This window comes from Sarcophilus harrisii, chromosome 3, assembly GCF_902635505.1.
Source record: "Sarcophilus harrisii chromosome 3, mSarHar1.11, whole genome shotgun sequence".
Taxonomy (NCBI): Eukaryota; Metazoa; Chordata; class Mammalia; order Dasyuromorphia; family Dasyuridae; genus Sarcophilus; species Sarcophilus harrisii.
Window position 1 is genome coordinate 534,028,557 of NC_045428.1, and position 25,084 is coordinate 534,053,640.

The 25,084-nt window shown below is 34.0% G+C and overlaps 3 protein-coding genes across 3 annotated transcripts; all 3 read left to right on the top strand.

Annotated features, from left to right (window-relative positions):
- Positions 1 to 8,832: 8,832 nt before the first annotated feature.
- On the top strand, positions 8,833 to 9,792 carry LOC100921853 (olfactory receptor 51I2-like). The gene has a single exon (XM_003764824.1). The coding sequence runs from the start codon at positions 8,833 to 8,835 to the stop codon at positions 9,790 to 9,792; it is 960 nt and encodes a 319-aa protein (XP_003764872.1).
- Positions 9,793 to 14,101: 4,309 nt separating this feature from the next.
- Positions 14,102 to 15,235, top strand: LOC100922113 (olfactory receptor 51V1-like). The gene has a single exon (XM_023499772.2). The coding sequence runs from the start codon at positions 14,291 to 14,293 to the stop codon at positions 15,233 to 15,235; it is 945 nt and encodes a 314-aa protein (XP_023355540.2). The 5' UTR covers positions 14,102 to 14,290.
- Positions 15,236 to 23,795: 8,560 nt separating this feature from the next.
- Positions 23,796 to 24,392, top strand: LOC100931131 (ADP-ribosylation factor 1-like 2). The gene has a single exon (XM_012545443.2). The coding sequence runs from the start codon at positions 23,832 to 23,834 to the stop codon at positions 24,375 to 24,377; it is 546 nt and encodes a 181-aa protein (XP_012400897.1). The 5' UTR covers positions 23,796 to 23,831; the 3' UTR covers positions 24,378 to 24,392.
- The last annotated feature ends 692 nt before the right edge of the window (positions 24,393 to 25,084 follow it).

The following is a 25,084-nucleotide window of genomic DNA, read 5'->3' on the forward strand; positions in this document are numbered from 1 at the left end:
AAGATCATTATATACTTCAACAACAATACTATATGATGATCAATTCTGATGGACCTGGCCATCTTCAACAATGAGATGAAACAAATCAGTTCCAATAGAGCAGCAATGAACTGATCCAGCTACATTCAGTGAAAGAATTCTGGGAGATGACTATGAACCACTACATAGAATTCCCAATCCCTCTATTTTTGTCTGCCTTCATTTTTTATTTCCTTCACAGGCTAATTGTACACTATTTCAAAGTCCGATTCTTTTTGTACAGCAAAATAATTGTTTGGACATGTATACATATATTGTATTTAACTTACACTTTAACATATTTAACATGTATTGGTCAACCTGCCACCTGGGGGAAGGGGTGGGGGAAAGGAGGGGAAAAGTTGGAACAAAAGGTTTTACAATTGTCAATGCTGAAAAATTACCCATGCATATATCTTGTAAATTAAAAGCTATAATAAAAAATAAAGAAATTTAGTTCCAATAAAATCCAGGCAGCCATTCACAAAAAATGAGAAAATGAGAAATATATACAAAGGATTATCCTGAATTTGGAGTTGTATGATCCAAAGAGTTCATTGGTAAATGGAATAGAGGTTAAGGGTCACCTTTATCATTCCATCAAAATTGTTTTGTCTTTTTGAAGTGGTTTGGTCTGCTAGCTGCCAAGTCTTATAGCAAAAGCTTTGGCTAAATTCTATTATTAAAAAAGTTCACATTTATGTCTTCCTTTAAGAAGTGCAAAACAAGTTACACAGATTATTTCAGGAAGCATTTGAGATATAATTTGAACTGTGGTCTTATTCAAAGTTTAATACTCTATTCACTAAGTCCACTGTCTCTCAAGAAAGCCCTCCTCCATGCTGTAGCACATAAAACCCTGGTCTTTGAACAAGGAAGACACAGATTGACTCCTACTAGCTGAATCCTAAGAATGTTACTGTGTACATGTGGTTTGCTTTTCTTGAATTGATTTTTCTCATTTGTAAAACTGTAATAAATAGGGCCTGACAAGAGTTCTACTAAGGATAAAATTGGACAATATACTCAAAGGGCTTTGCAAACTTTGAGGTGCTATAAAAGAAGTCAGCTTTTATTCATTATTAGAGAAGCAGAATTGAACAGTCAAGAACACGGCAAATTTGAGATTAGGGAGACTTTCTAGTCCTGCCTGTGATAAAAAAGCTCACTGACCTTAGGTAAAGCACTCAACTTCTCAGGACTTTAGGCAAATCTCTAATATAACAAATTTTTAAAATGTGTCATCTTGCATTGGTAGAAAGAATTGTCACATCATAGAATTCCGTATAGAAATGAAATCAAAGTGACAGGAATAGAGACTCTTGTCATTGTTTATCTTTTTAATTGTAGCAGAGAGGAAATAATGGTGATCAGTTAATACTAGTAGTAATAGCAATAATAAGGATCAATAGAGGCAACTTGACATAATATAAAAATTACTGGGCTTGGATTCAGAAAGACCTTGATTCAAATCCTGTCTCAAATACTTATTCACTGTGGGATCCTGGACAGGTAAATTAATTTATATTTCCTTTAGACAATTCTCTAACATTTATCTATTAAATTGTCAAGTATTGTGACAATGTTTGTTATTCACAGTGAGAAAAACAGAGATTCTTCTGTTTATTAATTTCCTTTTGCCACATACATATACATTAGATTGTAAGATCCTTGAAGGAAAAGTCTCTTGTAATTTTTTTTTTTATTTCTACCCTCAGGAATCAGCTGACCACAAAGTTTGGTGATGTCATAAGATTATCATTATTTTTCATATGTTTATCCCCTATTCTCTATTTCTACTGCTACTAATACAAACCAAGATTTCCACTGACCTAGACAAAATATCCTAATTTCTTTCTGGCTTCATTTTCTCTCCTATGAAAGCCATTCCTTATGCCCACTTCCAGTCTAATTTTGTTTATTTTTTTAACTGACAAGTTAATTTCTGCCCATAAATATTCAAACTATTGTTTTTGTCGATTAAAGTAATTCTAATCTCAATTTAGCATCATTTAAGACAATCCACAATCTTGCACATAGTATCCTCTAGCCATATTTCCATTTCATCTATTCTTTACCAATACTAATTCTTCTTCATAAAATCTTCAATAATCATTCTTCAAAATAACATATTCCCTCCCCTTCCCATCCTCTTGTCTGAGAGTTATCTATTTGGCTTTTTAAATCCTTAACATCCTTAAACTTTATTCATCAATATAATTTGTATACCTAAACTTCTGTGTCTCATTTAGCATTTAATTCCATACATAGTAGCTAACTTAATAAATCTCTGTTGCCATTTATTCAATTGAATAATTATTCAATATTGGAGGGTATGTGGGAAAAGTGGGACACTGATACATTGTTGGTGGAACTGTGCAAACATCCAGCCATTCTGGAGAGCTATTTGGAACTATGCTCAAAAAGTTATCAAACTGTGCATACATACCCTTTGATCCAGTAGTGTTACTACTGGGCTTATATCCCAAGGAAATTTTAAAGAAGGAAAAGGGACCCATGTGTGCAAAAATGTTTGTGGCAGGTCTCTTTGTAGTGGCTAGAAACTGGAAACTGAGTGGATGCCCATCAGTTGGAGAATGGCTGAATAAATTGTGGTATATGAATGTTATGGAATATTATTGTTCTATAAGAAATGACCAACAGGATGATTTCAGAAAGGCCTAGAGAGAGACGTACATGAAGTGATGCTGAGTAAAAAGTTCAGGACCAAGAGATCATTATTTATTTCAACAATAATACTATGTGGTGATCAATTCTGATGGCCGTGGCTCTCTTCAACAATGAGATGAACCAAATCAGTTCCATTTGCTCAATAATGAATAGAACCAGCTACATCCAGCAAAAGAACTCTGGGAAATGAGTGTGAACCACTACATAGAATTTCCAATCCCTCTGTTTTTGTCTTATTGCATTTTTTATTTCCTTCACAGGTTAATTGTACATTATTTCCAAGTCCAATTCTTCTTGTACAGCAAAATAACTGTATGGATATGTATACATATATTGTATTTAACATATACTTTAACATATTTAACAAGTACTAGTCTACCTGCCATCTGGGGGAGAGGGTGGAGGGAAGGAAGGAAAAAATTGGAACAAAAGGTTTTGCAATTGTCAATGCTGAAAAATTACCCATGCACATATCTTATAAATAAAAAGGCTATAATAAAAAAGAATAATTATTCAATAAATTGAATTTTCTTATTAAAAATTTCCAATAGAGCTCTCTAAGCATTTTCAAAATAAAACAGCTATCCACTTAGACTCAAAGAATACTAACAAATGAACTTAAAAAATATTCCTGAAGAATATGAACTTTGGGGGCAAAAAATTAAATTTCAGTAACAACAGTTGTTTTGTTTTGTTTTGTTTTTTATTCTGTTTATTTCTTTTGGAAGGAAAGGTATACAAAAGAAACTAAAAATGACAGAGGAAGTAAAAAGCTGTTTAAGATCTAATGATCAGACTTCGATTTGTAGGCTCTTGTTTGAAATGTAAAGATGATTAGATTCCATACCAAAAGCTGGTAAGATTAGGAGTGTTAGAATGATAGTCAATAGTACTTACAATGTATGGGAAATAAAGAATATTGTGTATATAAAAACATACACATACATATATGTTGCATATGTATCATACAACATAATAATGTTGTATTCCAAATTATCATAGAGAAAAGTTACCATCTTAGAAGAAAAATATTTGAAACATTCACAAGTTAAATGTGAGATAGAAACCAAAGTAAGACAGTAGTGAAGCCCTTGGCCTCGAATAACTATAATTAAAGTCCCAAAGCATAGTTATTAAAGAAGAGGAGTTAATACAAAGAGGTAAATTTAGAGAATATTTATCTTAATTTAATGATAATAATGAGATTGATGGAACAGTGTAGCAATGGAAAGATTAGCTTAATATTTTGAAGGCATGGATTACATTCCTAGGCTCACTCATTGAAGTTTCCATATTAACCAAACAACTAAACTTTTCTAATATGTAAAATGAGGGCATTTGATTCAATTCAACAATTATTTATTGAGTGTTTCAATCATTACTCAAAAAAATTCACTATGCTAGTTGTAAGAGAAATATCAAAACACAAAACAAAACAAATGCATCCTAGTCTGTTTTTCTAAGTGTTGATATAGCCTGTTCATAGATTAATAAATACAAGTAAAAGAAGAATATGGGAGTGATGAAGTCCTGAATAGTATCTTGGACAGAGAGAAAGTAAGGAATCGATCGCTGAGTCAAGTAAGGAGAAGTTACTGATAGAGATCAGTTTAGCTCCATGATTCCACCCTTTGTGGAGGTCTTCCAGTCTGTGTCTTGGTCCCTTCTTTGCCCAATTGTCCTTTGATTATAAAAACATTCACACTCTAGGGATCCTGAGTCCTAAACCCTAAGGATGCTCATCTAAAAGCAATTTCCCTGGAAACTTTTTCATTTCAGTGTCCCTGTTACATCCTTGTGAAAGCCTATGGGAATCCAGAGTACCTGGGGAAAAAAGATATAAATCCATTTAATTTCAATAGTCACAATCTCTATACTGGAGACAAAACCATATCTTCTCTGGCAGCAATTCTCCTCAGTATTACGGGGGCCCAGGACAGGTAAAGTTCTTGACATTGGAACAAATCATTCCCACCCTGGGAGTATCCTAAATGAGTAAACTGGGGATGTAGAAGGGACACTGGTCATCAGATCAGGAAAGGAGAGAGAGGAGAAGCAGTATCATTGTCATAAATATCATAAGGCTTTGAGACTATAATCCAAGAAGACATGAGTATACATGACTCTCTCTGCTACATGACTCTCTCTGTTCTTCTTCATTAATTTTCTTATAGTATTATCAGTTTCTTTTGCCTTCAGCTGGGTCATTGATTTCTATGAAAAAGAAGATTATTTTTAGTAGAATGTTTACTGAATATTGACTAATAAACAGAGATGAAGTAATTGAAGGAAGAAGGATGCTAGGTTCAAGACTCATTCCTTAAAAGTGGTCAATTTTTAAAAAATATTTACTTTTCAAGTTTCCTAGTTATATCTCTCTGTTACATAGTCACTGAGGAGAAGGATTATTAACTTTTATATAGAACCATAAGAACAAAATAGTAACAATCATAGATGAGGAAATGGATACCAAGTTGAAACAAGAGAATAAAAGAGCCACACCTAAAACAAGGGTTTTGATTAGGCATTTATAATTGATTACCAGAAAAAAAGACATGTACATAAAAGCATAGATCAAGTATAACTATTGGGCACAACATTTAATTAAGCAGTAATTGCAGTAACTCATATTTTGAAAGGGCTTTAAAGTTTACAAAGCCTTTTTTGCACTCCTATAATAAAATAAGAGTAAATATCTTTATACCCATTTTACTGATAGAAAAACTGATCCTGGGGGAAAAATACTTTACCCAGGTCCATTAAGTTGTTTATTATTGGAGTGGAGATAAAGACTTAGTGCTCTGGACTTGAAGACTAAGTGCTTCTGCAGCACTCATAAAGTACAATTCATTCCCGGAAAAGCAATAAAGAAATTCCTTTAGTCACTCCATCAGTAATTTATTTAGTACTTCAAAGACTCAATAATGCAGTTGAACCATTTTAGAGAGTCTTTTAATATAGTGTAAAAATGGGTAGAAAATCAACAAAACTAAGAAACACATTGAAAAATTCTTATATGGGGTGTTCCGTATCCTTGGTCTCCCTTCTCTACAAATTACTGGAGGAGTTGGCTTCTCACATTTCTTATTTGGTGTCATGGCTTGGTTAAATTTTACTCTATTTCATCATGTATAAAGAAAAAGAAAAGCAGAAAACGTCTCTACTGTGATTATGAGAGAGGAAAATGAATGAGGTAGACCAGTGGCATCAATGAGTAAGTTAACACAGGGAAAAGAGCAACAGAGATGGGCAAAGAAAAAAACTCGGGAATGGGGAAAGGAGGAAAGATGTTTAAATGTAGAATTTAGAATGTAAAGGAAAGAGAACAGGAACTTGTGCTGTTTTAACAATTCTAACTATATCTGAGATGAAGGACCGGTGGGAATAAATGGGCTGCTTATCAAAACTGCAATTGAAATAAAGCTGGAAGAGACCTCATATCAAAGATGAGATAATTAGTATATAAAATCATCTTAGTAGCTAAGAAAGTGGGCAAAATTAAGTTTTTCAAAAATGAATTTCATTTTGGGGGGATCCAAAAATAAATTATTTGAGAATAGAACTGATAAAGTGTGAACGTATAACAATTGTGAAAAAAGAAAATCTGAGAATTTTAGTGAATTTTTGTTCAATATATGTCAACAGTGTGACAGCAGTCAAAAATAACTAATGAATTTTATGCAACATTAAATAATTAAATAATATTGTTGATGATGATGAAAATCAAGGAGTTGCACTAGACTACATCAAAGATCTTTTTAGATTTAGACATTTTTATTGTATTATATTGTTCCTACACATTGTTCTGCTGAGACTATATCTGAAATACCCTTACAGATTTGAGTTAATGTCGAAAGATTGACAATCTTGAACGTAAAGAATAGAAGATTGTAGGAAGTACAGGAAAAGAGGCTGAAGAAAGTAAATGATTTTGCATCATAGGAAAAAAAAATTAAGAAAGGATATGGTAAGTTTTATTATTTAAAGGACTGACATTATGATTAGAGATTGGATTTGCTTGACTTTTTTTCAAAAGGCAAAATCAGGAGTAAAGTGTAGAAGCTACAGAAAATCATATTTGAAGTGATGCAAAGTAAAACTTTCTAAAAGTGAGAAAAATTCAAAAAAGGAGTGGGTATTCCCAGAGGAAGTTTTTTGCTCATCACCAGAAATCTTCAGTAAGAGGAGGGAATTATTGGCTGTGCTCACTTTTGAACACAAGAAATTGGAGACTTATGAGGTAATCATTCTTGCAACCTAAAATCCAAAACAACTGGTCTTTTGGAGTCTTTTCTATTTGGGCATTACATTAAAATGGAAACAAAGTTAGAGAAGATAGTATTAATTATAAATGGAAACAGAAATACATGGAAATAGCTTGGGAGTAGTGTTGTGTACAGGGGTAGAAGGCTCATCCATCACTGGGAACCTGGTTGAAAAACAACTAAGCAAAGTAGGATTCATTCCTTGACCAAGAGATGTTCATGTGGGCAATACTTGGCAAAAAGGTACCCCATACTACACTGTAAAGTACTTTATTCCTTCATTCCAACTTGAAAACATAATTCTTCCCCATCTCATAATCTTTCCATATAAATGTAAAGAAATTGTAATGGATAGCTAGATATATAGATCTTTGCTATACAGTGTCTACAGAAGGCTCTATGTTCCTCGTTCCAATGTTCAGAGTAGGCATAAAAAGGCTGGACAATCCAAAGATTTAGAAGTCCTTCACTTGTAGCTTTAATAGATTTTAGAATTGGAACAGTCTTATTTCCCAAACGAATCCTCCCATTTTACTCATGAGAAAACTGAAATCTAGACAAGTTAAATAACTTTGCTGAGGTCACACAGGCTGCAAGTGTTAGAATTGGAACTGAATCCAGTTCTTCTAATTTCAAATAGAGGAGTCATTTTATAACACTATACTTCTCCTAGTTACTAAGTACTTAAAACATTATAGAATATGTCATGGAAGGAAAATCCATTGCTTATGAATAAAGGCAAAAGGCAATAATTGGTTTTCTTTCAGTCATTGGTACCAAGGCTTTGAGATGCATCAATTATTCCATATAGGAAGGAAATCCATATGGAACAAGTGGAAATCTGAATGAGCCACTCTTCTCTCTTAATCATTCAACTTTCATGGTAATTATAGTATATAGAAAATATATCATCACATTGGGTTCACAACAGGACAGTCACTAGTGTTGGTGAGAAGCTTTTTGGTTCCAGGTAACAGGACAGAGACATATTAAGCTGCTGGATTCACCTCACTTCACAAGATAGGACAAACTCTGTATGCCTTTTGGATGCCCTTGCATAAGAACTAGGAATAATGAAAGTAAATTCTACAGATTGGACAAGACTGCCCATTAATGTTTAAATAGAGGCTTGTTTTTAAATCTTATTACTCATGGCAAGAAAGAATAGATCCCCTCTTTTTGCCACCACATCTAAAAAGTCAATTTTTTTCTAGAAAACAAAAAACAACAACAAAAATGAAGTCAGGCAATGATAATGTAAACATGTAGAAAATTAAATCAGTCACTAGATCTTATGCCATTATAAAACATAAAGAAATATTTCTGCCTGCTCAATTTTCTATCTACCTCATTTTCATCATATTCATGCATCCTCTTTTCCATTTTCTAATGAATATATGGATCTTTCCTTTCTCCGGGAAGATCTGTGACTATTGTCTTAAATTTCTCTTTCCTCAGTTGGGATATACCTTTTCAGACTCTAAAAATGTTGCTCTTTGAAAAGGGCGACTACAAAGACAAATATCAGATTTGAATATAAAATTAAAAATAACATTAATAGAGCAAATGACAGAGTTAATATTGGCAATGAGGGCAAAAATTGACTCTCAACAATTTTCTAGCTACTTAATTTGAGAAATATAATCGCAAAATAATAGACTTAAAACATTAAAAAGAACTTTGAATCTCAGAACAGTTTTATGATTATTGATCAAAGGACAGACATACAGTGAAAAGATGCAAATCCAAATATGGTGTGGAACAGTATCCAGATAAATAGTGAAGTCTTCATTCTATCCTCTAATGTCTTTTTCATTTTCTTTAAGGGAATGGGATTGTGGTCCTGTAGAGTATTTCCATGGCAGATTTCAATGCCAGTATTCCCTCTTCTTCCACATTCTACCTCACTGGAATTCCCGGGTATGAGGCTATACACCACTGGATCTCTATTCCTTTCTGCATCCTCTACTTTATTGGAATAGCGGGTAACTGCACCATCCTTCATGCTATCCGGACTGACCCAAGCCTCCATGAACCCATGTACTATTTCTTGGCTATGTTGTCCTTTGCAGACATGGGCATGTCCCTTCCCACACTTACATCTGTCCTCCAGGTTTTGTGGTCCATCTCCAGGGAGATTGAATTCAATCCCTGTGTGATACAGATGTTTTTTATCCATTCCTTCTCCTTCATGGAATCATCAGTGCTTCTAGCAATGGCTTTTGATCGCTATGTAGCTATTTGTCATCCATTAAGATATGCCACTATTCTTACCCCACAACGCATTGCTAAAATTGGAATATTTGCCTTTCTTAGGAGCTCCCTCCCTGTTATTCCATTGATGATCCGGCTGACATACTTTCCATTCTGCCGATCCCATGTCCTCTCTCATTCTTATTGCCTGCATCAGGATATAATACGCCTGGTTTGTGCAGACACCAAATTCAATTCTATTTATGGGTTAGTTGTACTCATTCTGTACTGGGGACTTGATTCACTGGGCATCTTTGTGTCTTATATCTTTATTCTTCACTCTGTGTTGAATGTTGCATCCTGGGAGGAGAGAGTCAAGGCCCTGAACACATGTGCTTCCCACATCTGTGCTGTTCTCATCCTTTATATCCCCATGATTGGTCTTTCCATTGTTCACCGCTTTGCCAAGAATGCCTCTCCCCTTGTGCATGTTCTTATGGCTCATATCTATCTGCTAGTGCCCCCAGTTCTCAACCCTATCATCTATAGTGTGAAAAACAAGAAAATTCGTAAGGGGATCATCTATTTAATCACCCCAAAGAGAATGCAGCCCACCCTAAGATAAACACTATTAAGATACCATCCCATGAAGCTTGTAATTGTGATGAGCTGAGAAGAGTACTAAAAAACATAATAATTTCATGAATCTCAGTTATCTCTATTTTTTGCGCATGAACACATATATATGTGAGCAAACAGAAACACACACACACAGATATACACACATACACACACACACACACATACACACACACCTTTACTGATATTTCAAACTCAGTTCTTATAAATGTGATTAAAGACATTATATTCTAACTCCATTGGAATAGTGGGTACCTGCCCCTCAATTTATTATTTGTAAAATAAAGTTTATATGAGATGATTACTAAGATTTTATTCCTATTATAACATTCTACAATTTGGAAGTACTAGGGCAATAATAAATATTTTGTACTTAAGTTCACTACTGAGTTCCTTCTATATGCTATACATCTTCTAAACAAATATATCTACTTTTACTGGATTGGAGAGTACATACTCTTTAAATTCGCGCTGGCTTTAGTCCCAGTTTGCTCCATTTGTTTTAGGCTGTGTTCTCCTTTGATCTCTCCATAAACATATAAACTATATGTTTATCATTCCAATATTGGTTGTTTCAGGGAGGGGCGAAAGAGAGCAAGGGAATAGATTTACCTTCATTGAAGGTCTTCCATAGCTTATAGAATCATTGTTGTTTTGTTATATTGTTTTCTCTTTGTCAAATATAGGTTAAGATCAATGGGTTCCAAATTTTTTTTAACAATAAAATTCTGTGATTCTGTCACTGGAGTATCTTTGTTATGTCACACTTTTTATTTTCCTCTTGCACAATTTTTTTTTGGTAATTATTTGATTGGTAGAGTGCTGGCCTTCGAGTCAGGAGAGCTTGAATTCAAACCAGTTTTATAAAATTCATAAAACAGAGGAAGGGACTTATCTAATATCACTCTATAAGTTAATGGGATAACTGACAATGGAATAAGCAATAAATTGACAAGACACTCTGTTCCTGGTCTCAAGGAATTTCTTTTCTACAGAAGGGATACCACATGTACACAGATGATCAAATGAAAAATGTATATGTGTAAGAAGTACATTTTGTAATACAAGTCTACTAATGAGGAAAATGTGGAATTTGGGGGTATAACATTTTATTTAATGGGGTATTAAATTCAGTGTTCCCTATGATCAAAATTAACTGAAAATGTTAAGTTGTAATGATATTTATTTTAAAATTTTATTTTATTTAAATTGACACATAAGTTATATGATTCTAATTGAACTGAAAGGATAATTATCTTAAATGAGTTATTTTCTCTAGACATATTTCTTCAAATCCTATGATCAAATATGATTTAACTAACATAAGTAAATCACTTTCCTTACTTGGTTATCAAAAGAATAAATCAAACCTTTCATTTTTTTTTTGTTTTGATCAAGAAATTCTGCTGAGATGAAATATGAAGTTTCAAATGTTCTAATTTTCCTATTGTTAATATCCTGTGAGTTGAGAATATTATGATGAGAGCTTAGTTTGGTAATGTCAACCTATATTGTGTTATTTCAATATAGCTAGAATGTAATTAAATGATGCATTATACTTTGCCATCTAATCTTATAATAAAGTAATACACACCTTGATGTGAAATTAAAGTGTGAACACTCAAAGTTTACTTTTCTCTTCATCTTTTGAAATTATAGTTGTGCACTCATAATAAAAAAAAAAAATGTGCTTGGATAGCCATATATATGACACAAGAAAAGTTATCTAATCCTAATTGCATCATTGCAATCTGTAGCTCATTGAACAGCAAAATTTATCAATGAGAGCACCACATAGGACCTTTGTCATAATCATTCTACTCTACTATTTTGTCATTGGAAGCAATCATGGACAATAAACAAATAGATAAGTTGAAACAAAATGGGGAGCTGTCATAGAGTTCACATACATATGCATATCATGTATGTATATATAGACATGTGTGCATGATTAGTTACTGATATGTTTCAGTTCTTCACATCATAAATAATATCAAATCATTGTTTGTTGGGAGCTCAGCTGAGTTTTGAGGGAAATCAAGCCAAGAAATGGAAGTCAAGTGAAGAAACAACATTCTGAGTGTGGAGAACATATAATTCCAAGGCAGACAGAGGAGAAATGGAATGTCAAGTGTCAGGAATAGAAATAAGCTAGTATAGCTAGATTGTAGTGTGTTAGGGATAAAAGTAAGGGCTAAGAAAATCAAGAAGGAAGAAAGGGAACAGTTTTGAAGATTATATTTAGTCTAATAAATAAAAGAAGGCCACTGGAACTTAGCAAACCCAGATATCTCAGGAAAAGCTCTAATATAAGTTATGGATGAATTAATGTTCTTTATCACTTAATGTAGTTTCCAAGAAAAGGATTTTCCAGAAAAATGAAATCACAGGTAAAATATTATCTAAAAAGAAATAAAAATTTAAAAATAGTTTAGCCTAATTTTTAAAAATATGACAGATGCCTAATACTTTTGTCTGAGGAAAAGCATATTCAGGATGAAGAATAACTCATACAGATTTAGAGGCAGATATCAGGTTGAAAGATACCCCAGTTGAACACATTTGCTGTTGGTTCATGTTCACTCAAAAGAGGATAGGTGAAGTTTTCACTACAGTTGATTGTTAAGGAAGCAAAGAAACAAACACCATTGAAGCCATATCCACTGGTGTTTTTAATATAAAAATAAAAGAAACCGAGATCCTTGTGATGAAGCATCACTGACAACATCAAAAGCTGCTTAGCCTTCAACAATTCCTGAACTCCCTTCTCCCAGATGAAAAAGAGGAACAAGAGGTTCCACCTTTTCTTATATAGAAACATACAAATCATTAGGATTCTATGTTAGCATATATATGATAATGAATACAGGGGACTTGAAGAAAAAAAAAAAAAACTTAGGCTTGAGTTCTCAATCTTACTACTAATGCAACAAGATGGTTACTGATCCTGAGCTTCAGTCCCCTCATCTTAGATGAGTTAGATGGCTGAAATAGATGATGTCAAAGTTCCCTTACTGCTTGGAAAATAAACCTATGATCTTATGACTCTAAAGATTTTTTTAAATAAACTATCATGAACTAATAAATATTTTAAAAAAGTTATTGTGTGGCCTTTTCTATTCTCCAATTTCTTCCTTTCATCTTATATCTCTAGAAGAACTGACATCATATGAGGGTTATTGTACTTTGACATCTCTGTATGTACATATACATATGATTATAGTTAAGTGTTTGACTTAGAAAAGTGAAAACATTTGAAGATTCTATAGAGAGAATAATCAGCATCACTTCCTTGGATTTCGTCAGGTATCAGATCTGAAAACTTATCAGGGACAAAACAAATATTAGAGGAAAAAAAGTGATATGCTACAGAAAGCTTGTAAGACTGAAATCAAAAGACACCTTGATTTGAATAATGTAGCCTAGATTTATTAGCAATAAAATCATAAGCAAATAATTTAACCTTTCTGTGTGATTTCTCACCAGTATACATAAATATTTATAGCAACAATTTCTATTTCACAATAAAGAAAATTATGTGAATAAAGTATTTTTCACAATGTAAACCCTATGTAAATATCAACTAATTTTATTATGCCCAATATTTTATGAGGAGAGAGGTATCTTAGACACTAAAAATAACAATGATATATCAGTATCACTCCCATCCTTCACTGATTTTATATACTTTTCTTTCTCTACCCTCTATCCCTCAGTCTTTTCTCTCAAACTATTTTGGATGTCATTAGCTCCAGGGGCCTATAACTATATGATCTACATGCTGAAGGGCTAGGGGGAATATATAGACAAGATATAAACTTCATGTATATTCTTACATGAGTCTCTCATAGCACTCTGGAGATAGGGGTAATTAAGATAGGGATTGCAGTATTCTCTTCAGATTCAAAGATAGTTCTAATTATCTCAAGAGATAAATGTTTCCCTTAAGACTTATTATCATTTTCTTTCCTGGATAAGTACTGGAAACTCTGTCCTTCCCTATGGCAGAGACTGAGGAATGGTTAGGTTTCTTAGGATTTACTCACTAGAACATCAAGGAGCAGCAATATCTGTTATATGACTCATTCCAGTTGATTTCTTATGATTATGGAGAACTAATTGAAAAGCTCAAAATTCTGGGAAGAAAAATTAGATTAATTCAAAGCAGGAGAGAAGTAATTCCTCTACAATGGTGATCAATGCAACAATCAGATTCAGACTAACAGATAAGCTTTTTCCTGGTTTATGGACAACATTGAATAAAGTGAATTGCTAATAGTGGGAATGCTTCTAATACAGGCATTAGCACATATTATACCCAGAATTGACATAAAATAATATTTCTACAAGAAAGCAGTGATTCCCACTTTTGAAGTGATAGTGCTTGAAGAGATTAAGTGACTGTGCATTTTTTTCAAAACCTTTTAAAGATGATTGTGTAAGTGAAGGTTTTTATCTCACCAAAAAAATCATTTTTTTCACTCATGTCGACTCTTTCTGTTCACAATCTTAGTACTACCACATTCCTCCTCACTGGTTTTCCAGGATTAGAACAGTATTATTCCTGGATTGCCATCCCTTTCTCCTCCATCTATGCTATCATCCTGCTGGGGAACTGCCTGATTCTCCATGTGATCCGGACTGAGCCAAGTCTACATGAGCCCATGTTTTACTTCCTAGCTATGCTGGCTTTCACTGACTTGTGCATGGGGCTCTCTACCATTCATACAGTATTGGGGATCTTGTGGAAGTTCAGCCATGAAATCAGCTTGGATGCCTGCATTGCTCAAACTTACTTCATTCATGGTCTGTCCTGTACAGAATCTGGAGTCCTTCTGGCCATGTCCTTTGATCGATTCATTGCAATCTCTAATCCTCTCAGATATACAACTATCTTGACAAATACCAAAGTCGTACAAGTGGGGTTGATTATTTTGGTGAGAAGTGCTTTTTCGATTCTTCCTGCAATCATCCGCCTGAAGTTCTTCCATTATTGTCGACACCACATCCTCTCCCACTCTTTCTGTCTTCACCAGGACCTGCTCCGGCTGGCTTGCTCTGACATTCGTTTCAATAGCTTCTATGCCCTGGCATTGGTGATCTGTACCTTGCTATTAGATTCCCTCCTCATCCTCTTCTCTTATATTCTCATCTTACATACAGTCTTAGCTATTGCATCTCAGGAGGAGAGACTCAAGTCCTTGCAGACTTGTATTTCCCATATCTGTGCTGTTCTGGTTTTCTACATTCCAATTATTGGTCTTACAATGATGCATCGTTTTGGAAAACACCTTTCACCCCTCGTCCATGTCCTAATGGGAAACATATACATCCTTTTTCCACCTCTCATGAACCCCATCATTTACAGCATCAAGACCAAGCAGATTCGCATCAGGATCCAAAGAGTCTTCTTCTTGAAAAGATATTGAATATCTTTGGGACTCAAAAGAACTGATGTTTAGCATCCCAAGATTGGCCAGATAATAACTCTCTGATGGACTCAAATAATCTCAAAGTGAAAAGGATTTTCTGGTATGTTTTGTTTTAATAAAAGATCGAACATTTTTGGGAACAGTTAATTCTGGTAGGAATCAGGGAGCACTGTGTGATCCCTGAATCAGGAGGAGAATTTTTTTTAATGTATATGTTATTCTTCATTATATCTCACCTTTATTGCTTATTTGCTCTTTCTCATATGAGCTGTTTTCCTTTTCTCAAAAATCTACACTAAGAAAATAATATCATTCTATGTTAAATGAATCACTATTTAGACTTATCCAGAAATATTTTCTTTTTCATAATGATTTCTGTATCCTCTATAAAAAGTAAAAAAAACTAAAGAAGAATATGGAAAAAGAGATTCATCCAGGTATTCTATAACATAAAAAGGTGCTTATCTAGTTTATCTATATGGTAAGCTCTGTGGTTTCTTTACACTTGGATGGAACCTCTAGACTTTCCAATTGTTGCTTTTGTTGTTTTAACAGATGACCACAAATTATTTGGCATTTATAATGTTTCTCAAAAGATTGTTTAGTTCAATCCTTGCTACTTAAAAACTTTGATATATTCTATTGTTGTTGATGTTGGTCTCAAAGTCTTGACAAAACAGAAACACATTGAAATATAGAAGCAATTCTCTAAGATTGAAATGAGATCACATTGAATCTCAAGTTCAGTGTTTTAAAACTCATTGTATCTTAACCATGATTTCCCTGACTTCAATAATTAGCACCACTGAAAATTTGAAAAATTACCTTACAAGCTTTTCTAGATATATCCTGAAAGAATGACAAAAATCTAAAATGTGATCTTTAATCTCTGGGAATTTATAATATGAAGTCATAATAGTCAAAAGTAAACAGAAAAACAACCAGACAGAAGAATAAGAGTGGCATGGGTTGCCAACATTTCAGGTGATTAAGATTGATCAAAATCTGAATTCAGTAATAGCCTTTTTCTTTAAAGTGAAATTTTAAGTTGTAAACAGAAATTTTGCATTCCCAAAGAGGAAAGTGCTAGTTTTTTCTGTATTCTGCTTTATTATATAGAGTTGGCATATTGGGTTTAGTTCTATAGTCATTTACCAATCACTGATGCTGCTCAGAAGCCATTTAACAGAGATACAGATATCTATTCCATAGGTACATATAAAAGGCAACTGTCCTTGAGAGAGGAAACACAGATTAATTCACAGTTAGTGTTGATGTATAATATTGCATCCCTTTTTTTTTCAGGGAAGATTTTTTAAAAGATGGAGAACACTGGCCACCCACAAAGAAATGGAGGGATGAAGAGAGAATTATAAAAAATAAAAATAAAAATAAAAAATTAAGAAGGGGAAGAACATGAGATAAAAGAACAGTTCCAATTTCAGCTCTTTTCCTTCAGGAGGTAACCTATGAAAATAACCAAGAATGATATTACCTAAACTTTTTGATTGTAGCTAGGAAATCACAAAATCACAAACAAAACAAAGCATAACAACAAAAAAAAATTAACCATTTTTAACTGTCATATATTTCTACTCTTTCTAATACTGGGAAGCTTTTCAATCACCCTAAATTCTAAGGTCTCAGACAGGGACAGTGGTAAATTAGGGTATATTTCGAAGAAAGTGACAAAGCTGGGTAAGTAGGCTCTTATAGTTTAATATGAGAAACAGTTGACTTGGGAGTGTTGAGTGTAATGAAGAAATATTTAGTATTTTCCTGATTTAGGTTGCAGGGTACACAGAAAAAAATGTAATATATCTGCCCTTTATAATCATTCCCTTTCCATTGCTCCAACTGACTGACATTGTATAATTGGAAAGAAGTCTGTTTTCTTTGTCATTTAAAAAACATTCTCAAGTGCAATGTTTAAAAATGTATTGTCTTAGTCATGATTTCTCTAATTTTTACTATTAGCACCACTGACAAACTGAAAATAACTGTCCCTCCCAAATTATGTATTTGTCCCTTAATGATGTTTTAAAAATACGAGCAGAGTCAGATTTTTTTTAGCAGCCATGAGTATATTGGTAGCATAGAGAAGAAAAATTCCATGGAGCTGGAATAAGGTTAAGTGTAGCATACAGGGAAAGTGATACAGGTCAATTGAAAGATCATAGACATCATCTAATAGAGGAGAAAGAGAAAAACAACAAAATCAATGAAATTCAGTTCACATACAAAAGATAAAGGTCAAAGCAAGCACAAAATCAAAAGTCAGAGAGGCAGATAAGGGGTAGGATTTGACAAATAGCAGGTTATTGGCGAAGTTCCAGAGAGGCAGGATCACATCCCAACATGGGCAATGATGAGAATTAAAATTATTTTATTCTTGTTCTTTATTTTCAGGGCAATGTTCTTTTGATAATTTCTTATCTCAAAAAATTTTAATCATACTTTTCAAGTAGTCAATACATCCTTAAGTTATGACTCTTCAATCTGTTCTCTAGATCAGTTTTTTTTCTGATGTTTCATATTTTCTTTATTTTTTGAATTTTTATTATTTTCTTGGTGTCTTAGGTTGTCATTAGCTTCCCTTCGACCAATTCTAGATTTCAAGGAATCATTTTAAGTTTTTAATTCTCTGTTTCAAGTTTGTTTCCCATACTTTTCTTGATTTTCTTGGATTGCTCTTATTTTTAAATTTTATTTGTCTCTTTATTTGATTTTTAAAGTCCTTTTAAAGCTTTGTCAAGAACATTTTTTATGCTTGGGAGCATTTCAGATTTCTTAATGAAAAAGGAGTGTCTTTTTCAGTTCTATCATCTTCCTCTGAAGATGAACCCAGATCTTCTCTATTCCCATAATAGTTATTTCTGGTTCAGTTTTTTTCCCCCTCATTTTCTCACTCATTTTTTAAATGTATTTTTATTATTTATAGCAACTTAAAAGAAAAACAAAAACAAATTTTAGTCCTGATGTAAACTGATGTTCATCTTTTCATTAGCATTTACTTCCTAATATGGTAAAGAGTGTGTCTTTGGCTAGTATTCTTTGTAATAGTAATCTTTGGATAGATTAGAATATAAATCCAGACTCCAAGGCAATGGGAAGAAAATCCTGGAAGGGGGATGGGGCAGGGCTTTTATGTTAAGGCCTATATTATCCTGTGTTTTGCTGTTTGCATTTTGCACTTCTATATGTATGACACCTAGTCTGCTGGATATGGCCCTTTCTCTCTAGATTTTAATAATTTTTTTTTTTTTTTTTTTGCTTTTTACTTTGAGTCTCTGATTATAATTGGTTAAAGGTCATTGTCCCACAAATTGTATTTGTAAAAATTTGGAGAACCAAAAGTTTTCTACCTACTTTGATGCTTTCCCAGAATCCTCTTCTTGTTTATTTCCATGATCATTTCTTAAATATTCTTTGTAAGGGTCTGTTATCCAAGATTTATAGGGAATTATTTATATTCTTTCATCACATGTGATTTTCCAAGAGACATGTGCTTAAAGGATATAAATAGTTCCCAAAAGAAGAATCACAAACTATTAGAAAGTATATGAATAATGCACGCTCCAAAGCATTAAAAACAAGATAATCCAAATCTCAACAAGTGTAATTCCAGTTCATATAAATCAAAATGCAAAGATGACAAGATAGGAATAGTAAATACTATAAAGAATGTGGATAAACAGACACTTAATGTATTATTGGTGAAGTTGTGACTGTATAACATTTCTAGAAAGAAACTTGCGATTATGCTAAGAAAGTGAGAAAAGTGTTCATTCACTCAGATAGCCCATCAACAAGGCATAAACCCCTTCAGAGAACAAGAATAACAAAGATTCCATGTGCATCAACATATTTCTAATTGCACTTTTTGTGGTAAGGAAGAACTGAAATCCAAGTCATTGATCACGATATGAAGTTTATCTAAACAAGCTGGGGCACATGAATATAATTAAATATTACTCTGCTATAAGAAACAATGCATATCATGGATATAGAGAACTATGAATATAAGATGAACATGAATATAAAATTAAACTGATAAAAGCAGAACCAGGAAAACAAGGCAGACTTTGGCTGTAAATATTAACTTCCTAATCATTTGATCTAATCCAATATATAAGGGGATATTCTGGAAGTTAGTTCCTCATTACTGAAAATCTTTAAACAGTTGTTGAAATAAAGATCTAGATGGTCTTCAGGATTAGCCAGAAAAGCCTTTCTAAAGCAAATTTCTGAGTACATAATTTCTTTGATGGACATCTCTGACTCCTTGTTCCCCATGGCATAAAGTCCAAATTTGAGATTCTACATTATCTATTCAGCTTGTTTCAAATTATTCCATGTCATATATTTAATTTTATTTAATCAGTAGTATTTATTTTTCACATGGCAAGGATTTTCCTGCCTCTGAAACTTTGTAGATATTGAATTCTATGCTAGACATGCCTATGATGTTTACTTTCAAAGACAGAAATCTTTCCCTATAATTAATTTAGCTCAGGTACAAATTCTGAATTGTTCTTTTCTTCACATATCTTAAAATGTAACATATTTTTGTTGATTTATCTTTTAATTCACATTACATTTATTCTCTCAAAAATCTTCCCTTCCCCCATGATCACCTTCTTGAGGGCAGAGACAATTTAAAATTTACCTTTATCCCTAGTACCAATTCAATGATTTACATGATCAAAGCTCCATAAATGCTGAATAAAGACAGTTTGTTGTAGAACTCAAATAATTCCTGTTTGAATAAGTAAAATTTGCATATATTAAGCCTGGATACATTGTAGGGATTGGAAGTAGGTAGGAATAGTGATATAAAATAGGGTTAACAAGGTTCTTACCAGACTTCCACAAAGAAAAAAGTCTTAGGGATCTCAGGATCTTCTGATCATGGCTTGACTCTGGTGATTGTCAAGTCATATACCACAAGCTTTGAGACAGATCTTACTATTAATAATAGTTCATGTTTATGCATTGTCATAAGAATTGCAAAGAACTTTACATAAATTATTTCCTTTTATTATTTTTTTATTTTTTAAAGTTTTTATTTCAAAACATATGCACAGATAATTTTCAACATTCACCCTTGCAAAACCTTATGTTCTAAATCTTTTTTCTCTCTACCTTACCTTTTCCTCTAGATGGCAAGTAATCCAATATATTTACATAGATTATTTCAATAAAGATTTGAAGTGTATTTTGAGTTCAGCACTCTATTCACTATGTCCACTGCCTCTCAAGAAAGATCCACCTGCATGGTGTAGTAGATAAGTCACTGGTCTTTCAGTAAAGAAGAGATGGATTGAATCCCACTAGCTGGAGTCTAAAAGTGTGATCCTGAGCAAGTTGCATACTTTTCTCAGGTTCAGTTTTGTCATTTGTAAAACTGGCATAAAAAGTGCTTGACAAGAGTTCTTGTAAGGGTATATTCAAATGCTTTGCAAATTTTTAAGGTGCTATAAAAGAATATGGATTTTATTTCTTATGAGAGAAGCAAAATAACATGGTTAAGGGAAGAATCAGACTTGGGCCCAGGAACACTTTTAAGTCCTGCCTCTGGACTTAAAGACTCTGGCTCCATTTTTCCTGCCAATCTAATCTTGTTTATTTGTTGATATATAAATTTCAAAGGATGGTAGGAATTAAATAGTACCCCTTCAAAGGAGATAAAGAGATGTTTAAAATCTGATGATAAGATTAGAGGCTAAGTGCCTCCCTTCCCTAAGTAAAAGCACTAAACTTGTCAGAGCTTTAATAACATTTCTAATATAATAAATTAAAGAAATATGTCAGTTTGCATTAGTAGAAAGAATTTTCACATCTTGGAATTCCTTGTACAAATTAAATAAAAAAAGACAGCATCTATTCTTATTATATTATCATTATTATAAAGTATTACTATTACTATTGTTGTTGTTACTATATTTTCATGGATAGAGTTTTGCATTGATGAAGAACTTTATTGAAGGGTCTTTTCAACTATCAGAAATAATGCTATTCTATTAATAGTAATAATAATATTAGTATTCAGGGGCAAGAGGGGAAGCTTGACATAGTTTATAAATTATTGGGTTTGGAGTCAAATCTTGTCTCAGATACTTATTAGATGTGGGATGCTAGATAGATAATTTAATTTCTGTTTCCTTCGGGTAATTTTCTAGCACTTATTTATTAAATTGTAAAGAAATGTGACCATGTTTGTTAAAGTGAGAAAATCAGAAATTTTATCTGTTTACTGATAAGGATTATGTAGAATTCCCTCTTCCCCTACCCCCACATTAGCTTGTAAGGTTCTTGAAGCAAGAATCTTATCTTTTTCATTTCCAATTGCAGGAATCAAATGACAACAAAGTTTGTAATGTCATGGAATTTTCACTATTTCTAATGTATTTGTCTCTTAATCTCTCTTTCCACTACTGTGACTACAATTTCTGATTTCTAGTGACCTACATCAAATATCCTAATGCCTTTCTGGCTCCATTTTTCCTGCCAATCTAATCTTGTTTATTTGTTGATATATAAATATCAAAGGATAGTAGGAATTAAATAGTACCCCCTTCAAAGGAGATAAAGAGATGTTTAAAATCTGATGATAAGATTTAGACTTGTAGGTCTTTGTTTGAAATATAAAGATGATAGATTCCTGACCACAGAGGGTTACACACCTACAAAAAGCTGATAAAGATATACTAGGAATCTTAGAATTATAGTTGATAGAATTTAAACTAAAATGTATGGGAGATAGAGGGAAAAAAAAAATATATATATATATATATATATTATATATATATATATAGACATACATATGGGAGATAGAGAATACATATATAAACACACATACATATGGAAGATAAAAAATATGTATATAAAAACACACTCAGACAAAATACAGATAATGTATATAAACACACAGATATGGTAGAGAATAGGTAGATAGATAGATAAACATACATATGAGATAAAATATATATGTATAGAAACACACACAGATATATAGATGAGAAGATGTATATATAATCACATTCATATGGAAGATAGAGAATATGTTTATATAAGTTTATATGTAACATATGTTTATATACACATATTCTATAAACATACATTCATAGGACAGATAGAGAATAAGTGTATATAATAAGTTTATATGTAATATATGTTTATATACACATATTACATAAACATATACATAAATAGGACAGATAGAGAATATGTGTATATAATATGTTTATATGTAATATATGTTTATATACACATATATAAACATACATATTTGTAGGACAGATAGAGAATATGTGTATATAATATGTTTATATGTAATGTATGTTTATATACACATATTATATAAACATACACATTCGTAGGACAGATAGAGATTATGTGTATTTAGACACATAACTCAAAAGGGAAGATAGACACGTTATGTATATAAACCGACATATGTACAATTAGGAGGGAGAGAACATGTGTATATAAACATTCATACATACAGCAGACCCTACGTGTATATAAACACTATATATGGTATATAAAGAATATGTATATATAAAAACACTCACACATAGGACAGAGAATATGTGTCTGTAAACAAAGACATAAGGCAGATAGAGAACATGTGTATATAAATTCACCCTGAGGCATATGGGAGTGTATAAAAAAAACACACTATATATGGAAGAGAGAAAATGTCTCTACAAACAGACACATACACATGTGAGATAGAGAATGTGTTTATAAGCACATGCATATGAAAGAGAGAATATGGGTACATAAATACACACATACCTGTTTGTACCTGCACATACTGTGTGCATTCTGAGTTATCCTAGAAAAAACTTACAAAGTAGGAAGAAAAAAAAATTCAAATATTAAGAAGTTCAAAAGAAAAAAAAATTCAAATATTAAGAAGTTCATAAGAAAAAAAAATTCAGATATTAAGAAGTTCACAGGAAAAAAAATTTAAATATTAACAAGTTCACAAGAAAAAAAAATTCAAATATTAAATAGTTCATAAGAAAAAAATTCAAATATTAAGAAGTTCACAGGAAAAAAAATTCAAATATTAACAAGTTCACAAGAAAAAAATTCAAATATTAAGAAGTTCATAGGAAAAAAGTTCAAATATTTACAAGTTCACAAGAAAAAAATTCAAATATTAACAAGTTCACAAGAAAAAAAATTCAAATATTAACAAGTTCACAAGAAAAAAATTCAAATATTAACAAGTTCACAAGAAAAAAAATTCAAATATTAACAAGTTCACAAGAAAAAAAATTCAAATATTAAGAAGTTCACAGGAAAAAAAATCCAAATATTAACAAGTTCACAAGAAAAAAAAACCCAATAAAAGACAAAGCCATTACAGCCCCTGGTGTCTATAGTTATATATTCAAAGCAGGGCCACTAAGAAGGCGGTGTTGTTGGGCAGCCGCCATTTTGCGGAACTGAAACAAGCAGTGAAAGGGCCGCCTGGGGGGGCCGACCAGGAGGCGCTGCAGACGCTCGGGGGAGAGGAGCCGCCACGGGGGCGGCGGCGCAGGGGCGGGCTGGTGTCTCAGCGCGCCGGATTCGGAGCATGGGGAACGTGTTTGGAAACCGCTTCAAGGGGCTCTTTGGCAAAAAAGAGATGCGGCTGCTCATGGTGGGCCTGGACTCGGCGGGGAAGACGACTATCCTGTACAAGCTGAAGCTGGGCGAGATCGTCACCACCATGCCCACCATGGACTTCAACGTGGAGATCATCCCGTACAGAGACGTGTGCTTCACCGTGTGGGACGTGGGCGGCCAGGACAGGATCCGCCCGCTCTGGCGCCATTATTTCCAGAACACGCAGGGGCTGATCTTTGTGGTGGACAGCGGCGACAGGGAGCGCGTGGGCGAGGCCCGCGAAGAGCTGACGAGAATGCTGGAGGAGATTGGGAGCAAGGACGCCGCCTTACTAGTGGTGGCTAACAAGCAGGATCTTCCCCATGCGATGAAGGCGGATGAGATCACGGAGAAGCTCGGGCTGCGTTCTCTTCTCGAAAGGAACTGGTACGTGCAAGCCACGTGCGCCACAAGCGGCGACGGGCTCTACGAAGGCCTGGCCTGGCTGTCCAAGCAGCTCCAACACCGGAAGTGAAACAATAAAAGCTTGCCGCGTCACCGGAAGTACCGCTTTACCATTTTTGCCGCTCCCGAAGCCCCGAGCCAGTAGGTAAGTGATGCATCGGGAGCCAGGCAAGAGGGTTGTCTCTCGCTGGGAGCAGCAGTGGGATTCAGCAGGCTCCTACGGCTTTTAAAGATCGCACTAGTCACCTCCGTGCGTAAGGAAGGGGCTGGAAAAGCTGCCCTAAAACTTGTCCGGTCACCCGGCTGATGCCCGTGGCAGAGCGGTCCTTCTCCGCGACGGGAGCGCTGGAAAACGTGCGGCAGCTGATTCTTCTCATCCTCGATGTAGCGCGTGCGCAGACACTCAGACAGCACAGAATCTAGTAGCCGTGAAAGAGGAGCAGCTCCAACACCGGAAGTGAAACAATAAAAGCTTGCCGCGTCACCGGAAGTACCGCTTTACCATTTTTGCCGCTCCGGAAGCCCGAGCCAGTAGGTAAGTGATGCATCGGGAGCCAGGCAAGAGGGTTGTCTCTCGCTGGGAGCAGCAGTGGGATTCAGCAGGCTCCTACGGCTTTTAAAGATCGCACTAGTCACCTCCGTGCGTAAGGAAGGGGCTGGAAAAGCTGCCCTAAAACTTGTCCGGTCACCCGGCTGATGCCCGTGGCAGAGCGGTCCTTCTCCGCGACGGGAGCGCTGGAAAACGTGCGGCAGCTGATTCTTCTCATCCTCGATGCA

Bases quoted from the DNA above. Each gene is read 5' to 3' on its own strand.
- LOC100931131 (XM_012545443.2), top strand. From the start codon at position 23,832: ATGGGGAACGTGTTTGGAAACCGCTTCAAGGGGCTCTTTGGCAAAAAA.
- LOC100922113 (XM_023499772.2), top strand. From the start codon at position 14,291: ATGTCGACTCTTTCTGTTCACAATCTTAGTACTACCACATTCCTCCTC.
- LOC100921853 (XM_003764824.1), top strand. From the start codon at position 8,833: ATGGCAGATTTCAATGCCAGTATTCCCTCTTCTTCCACATTCTACCTC.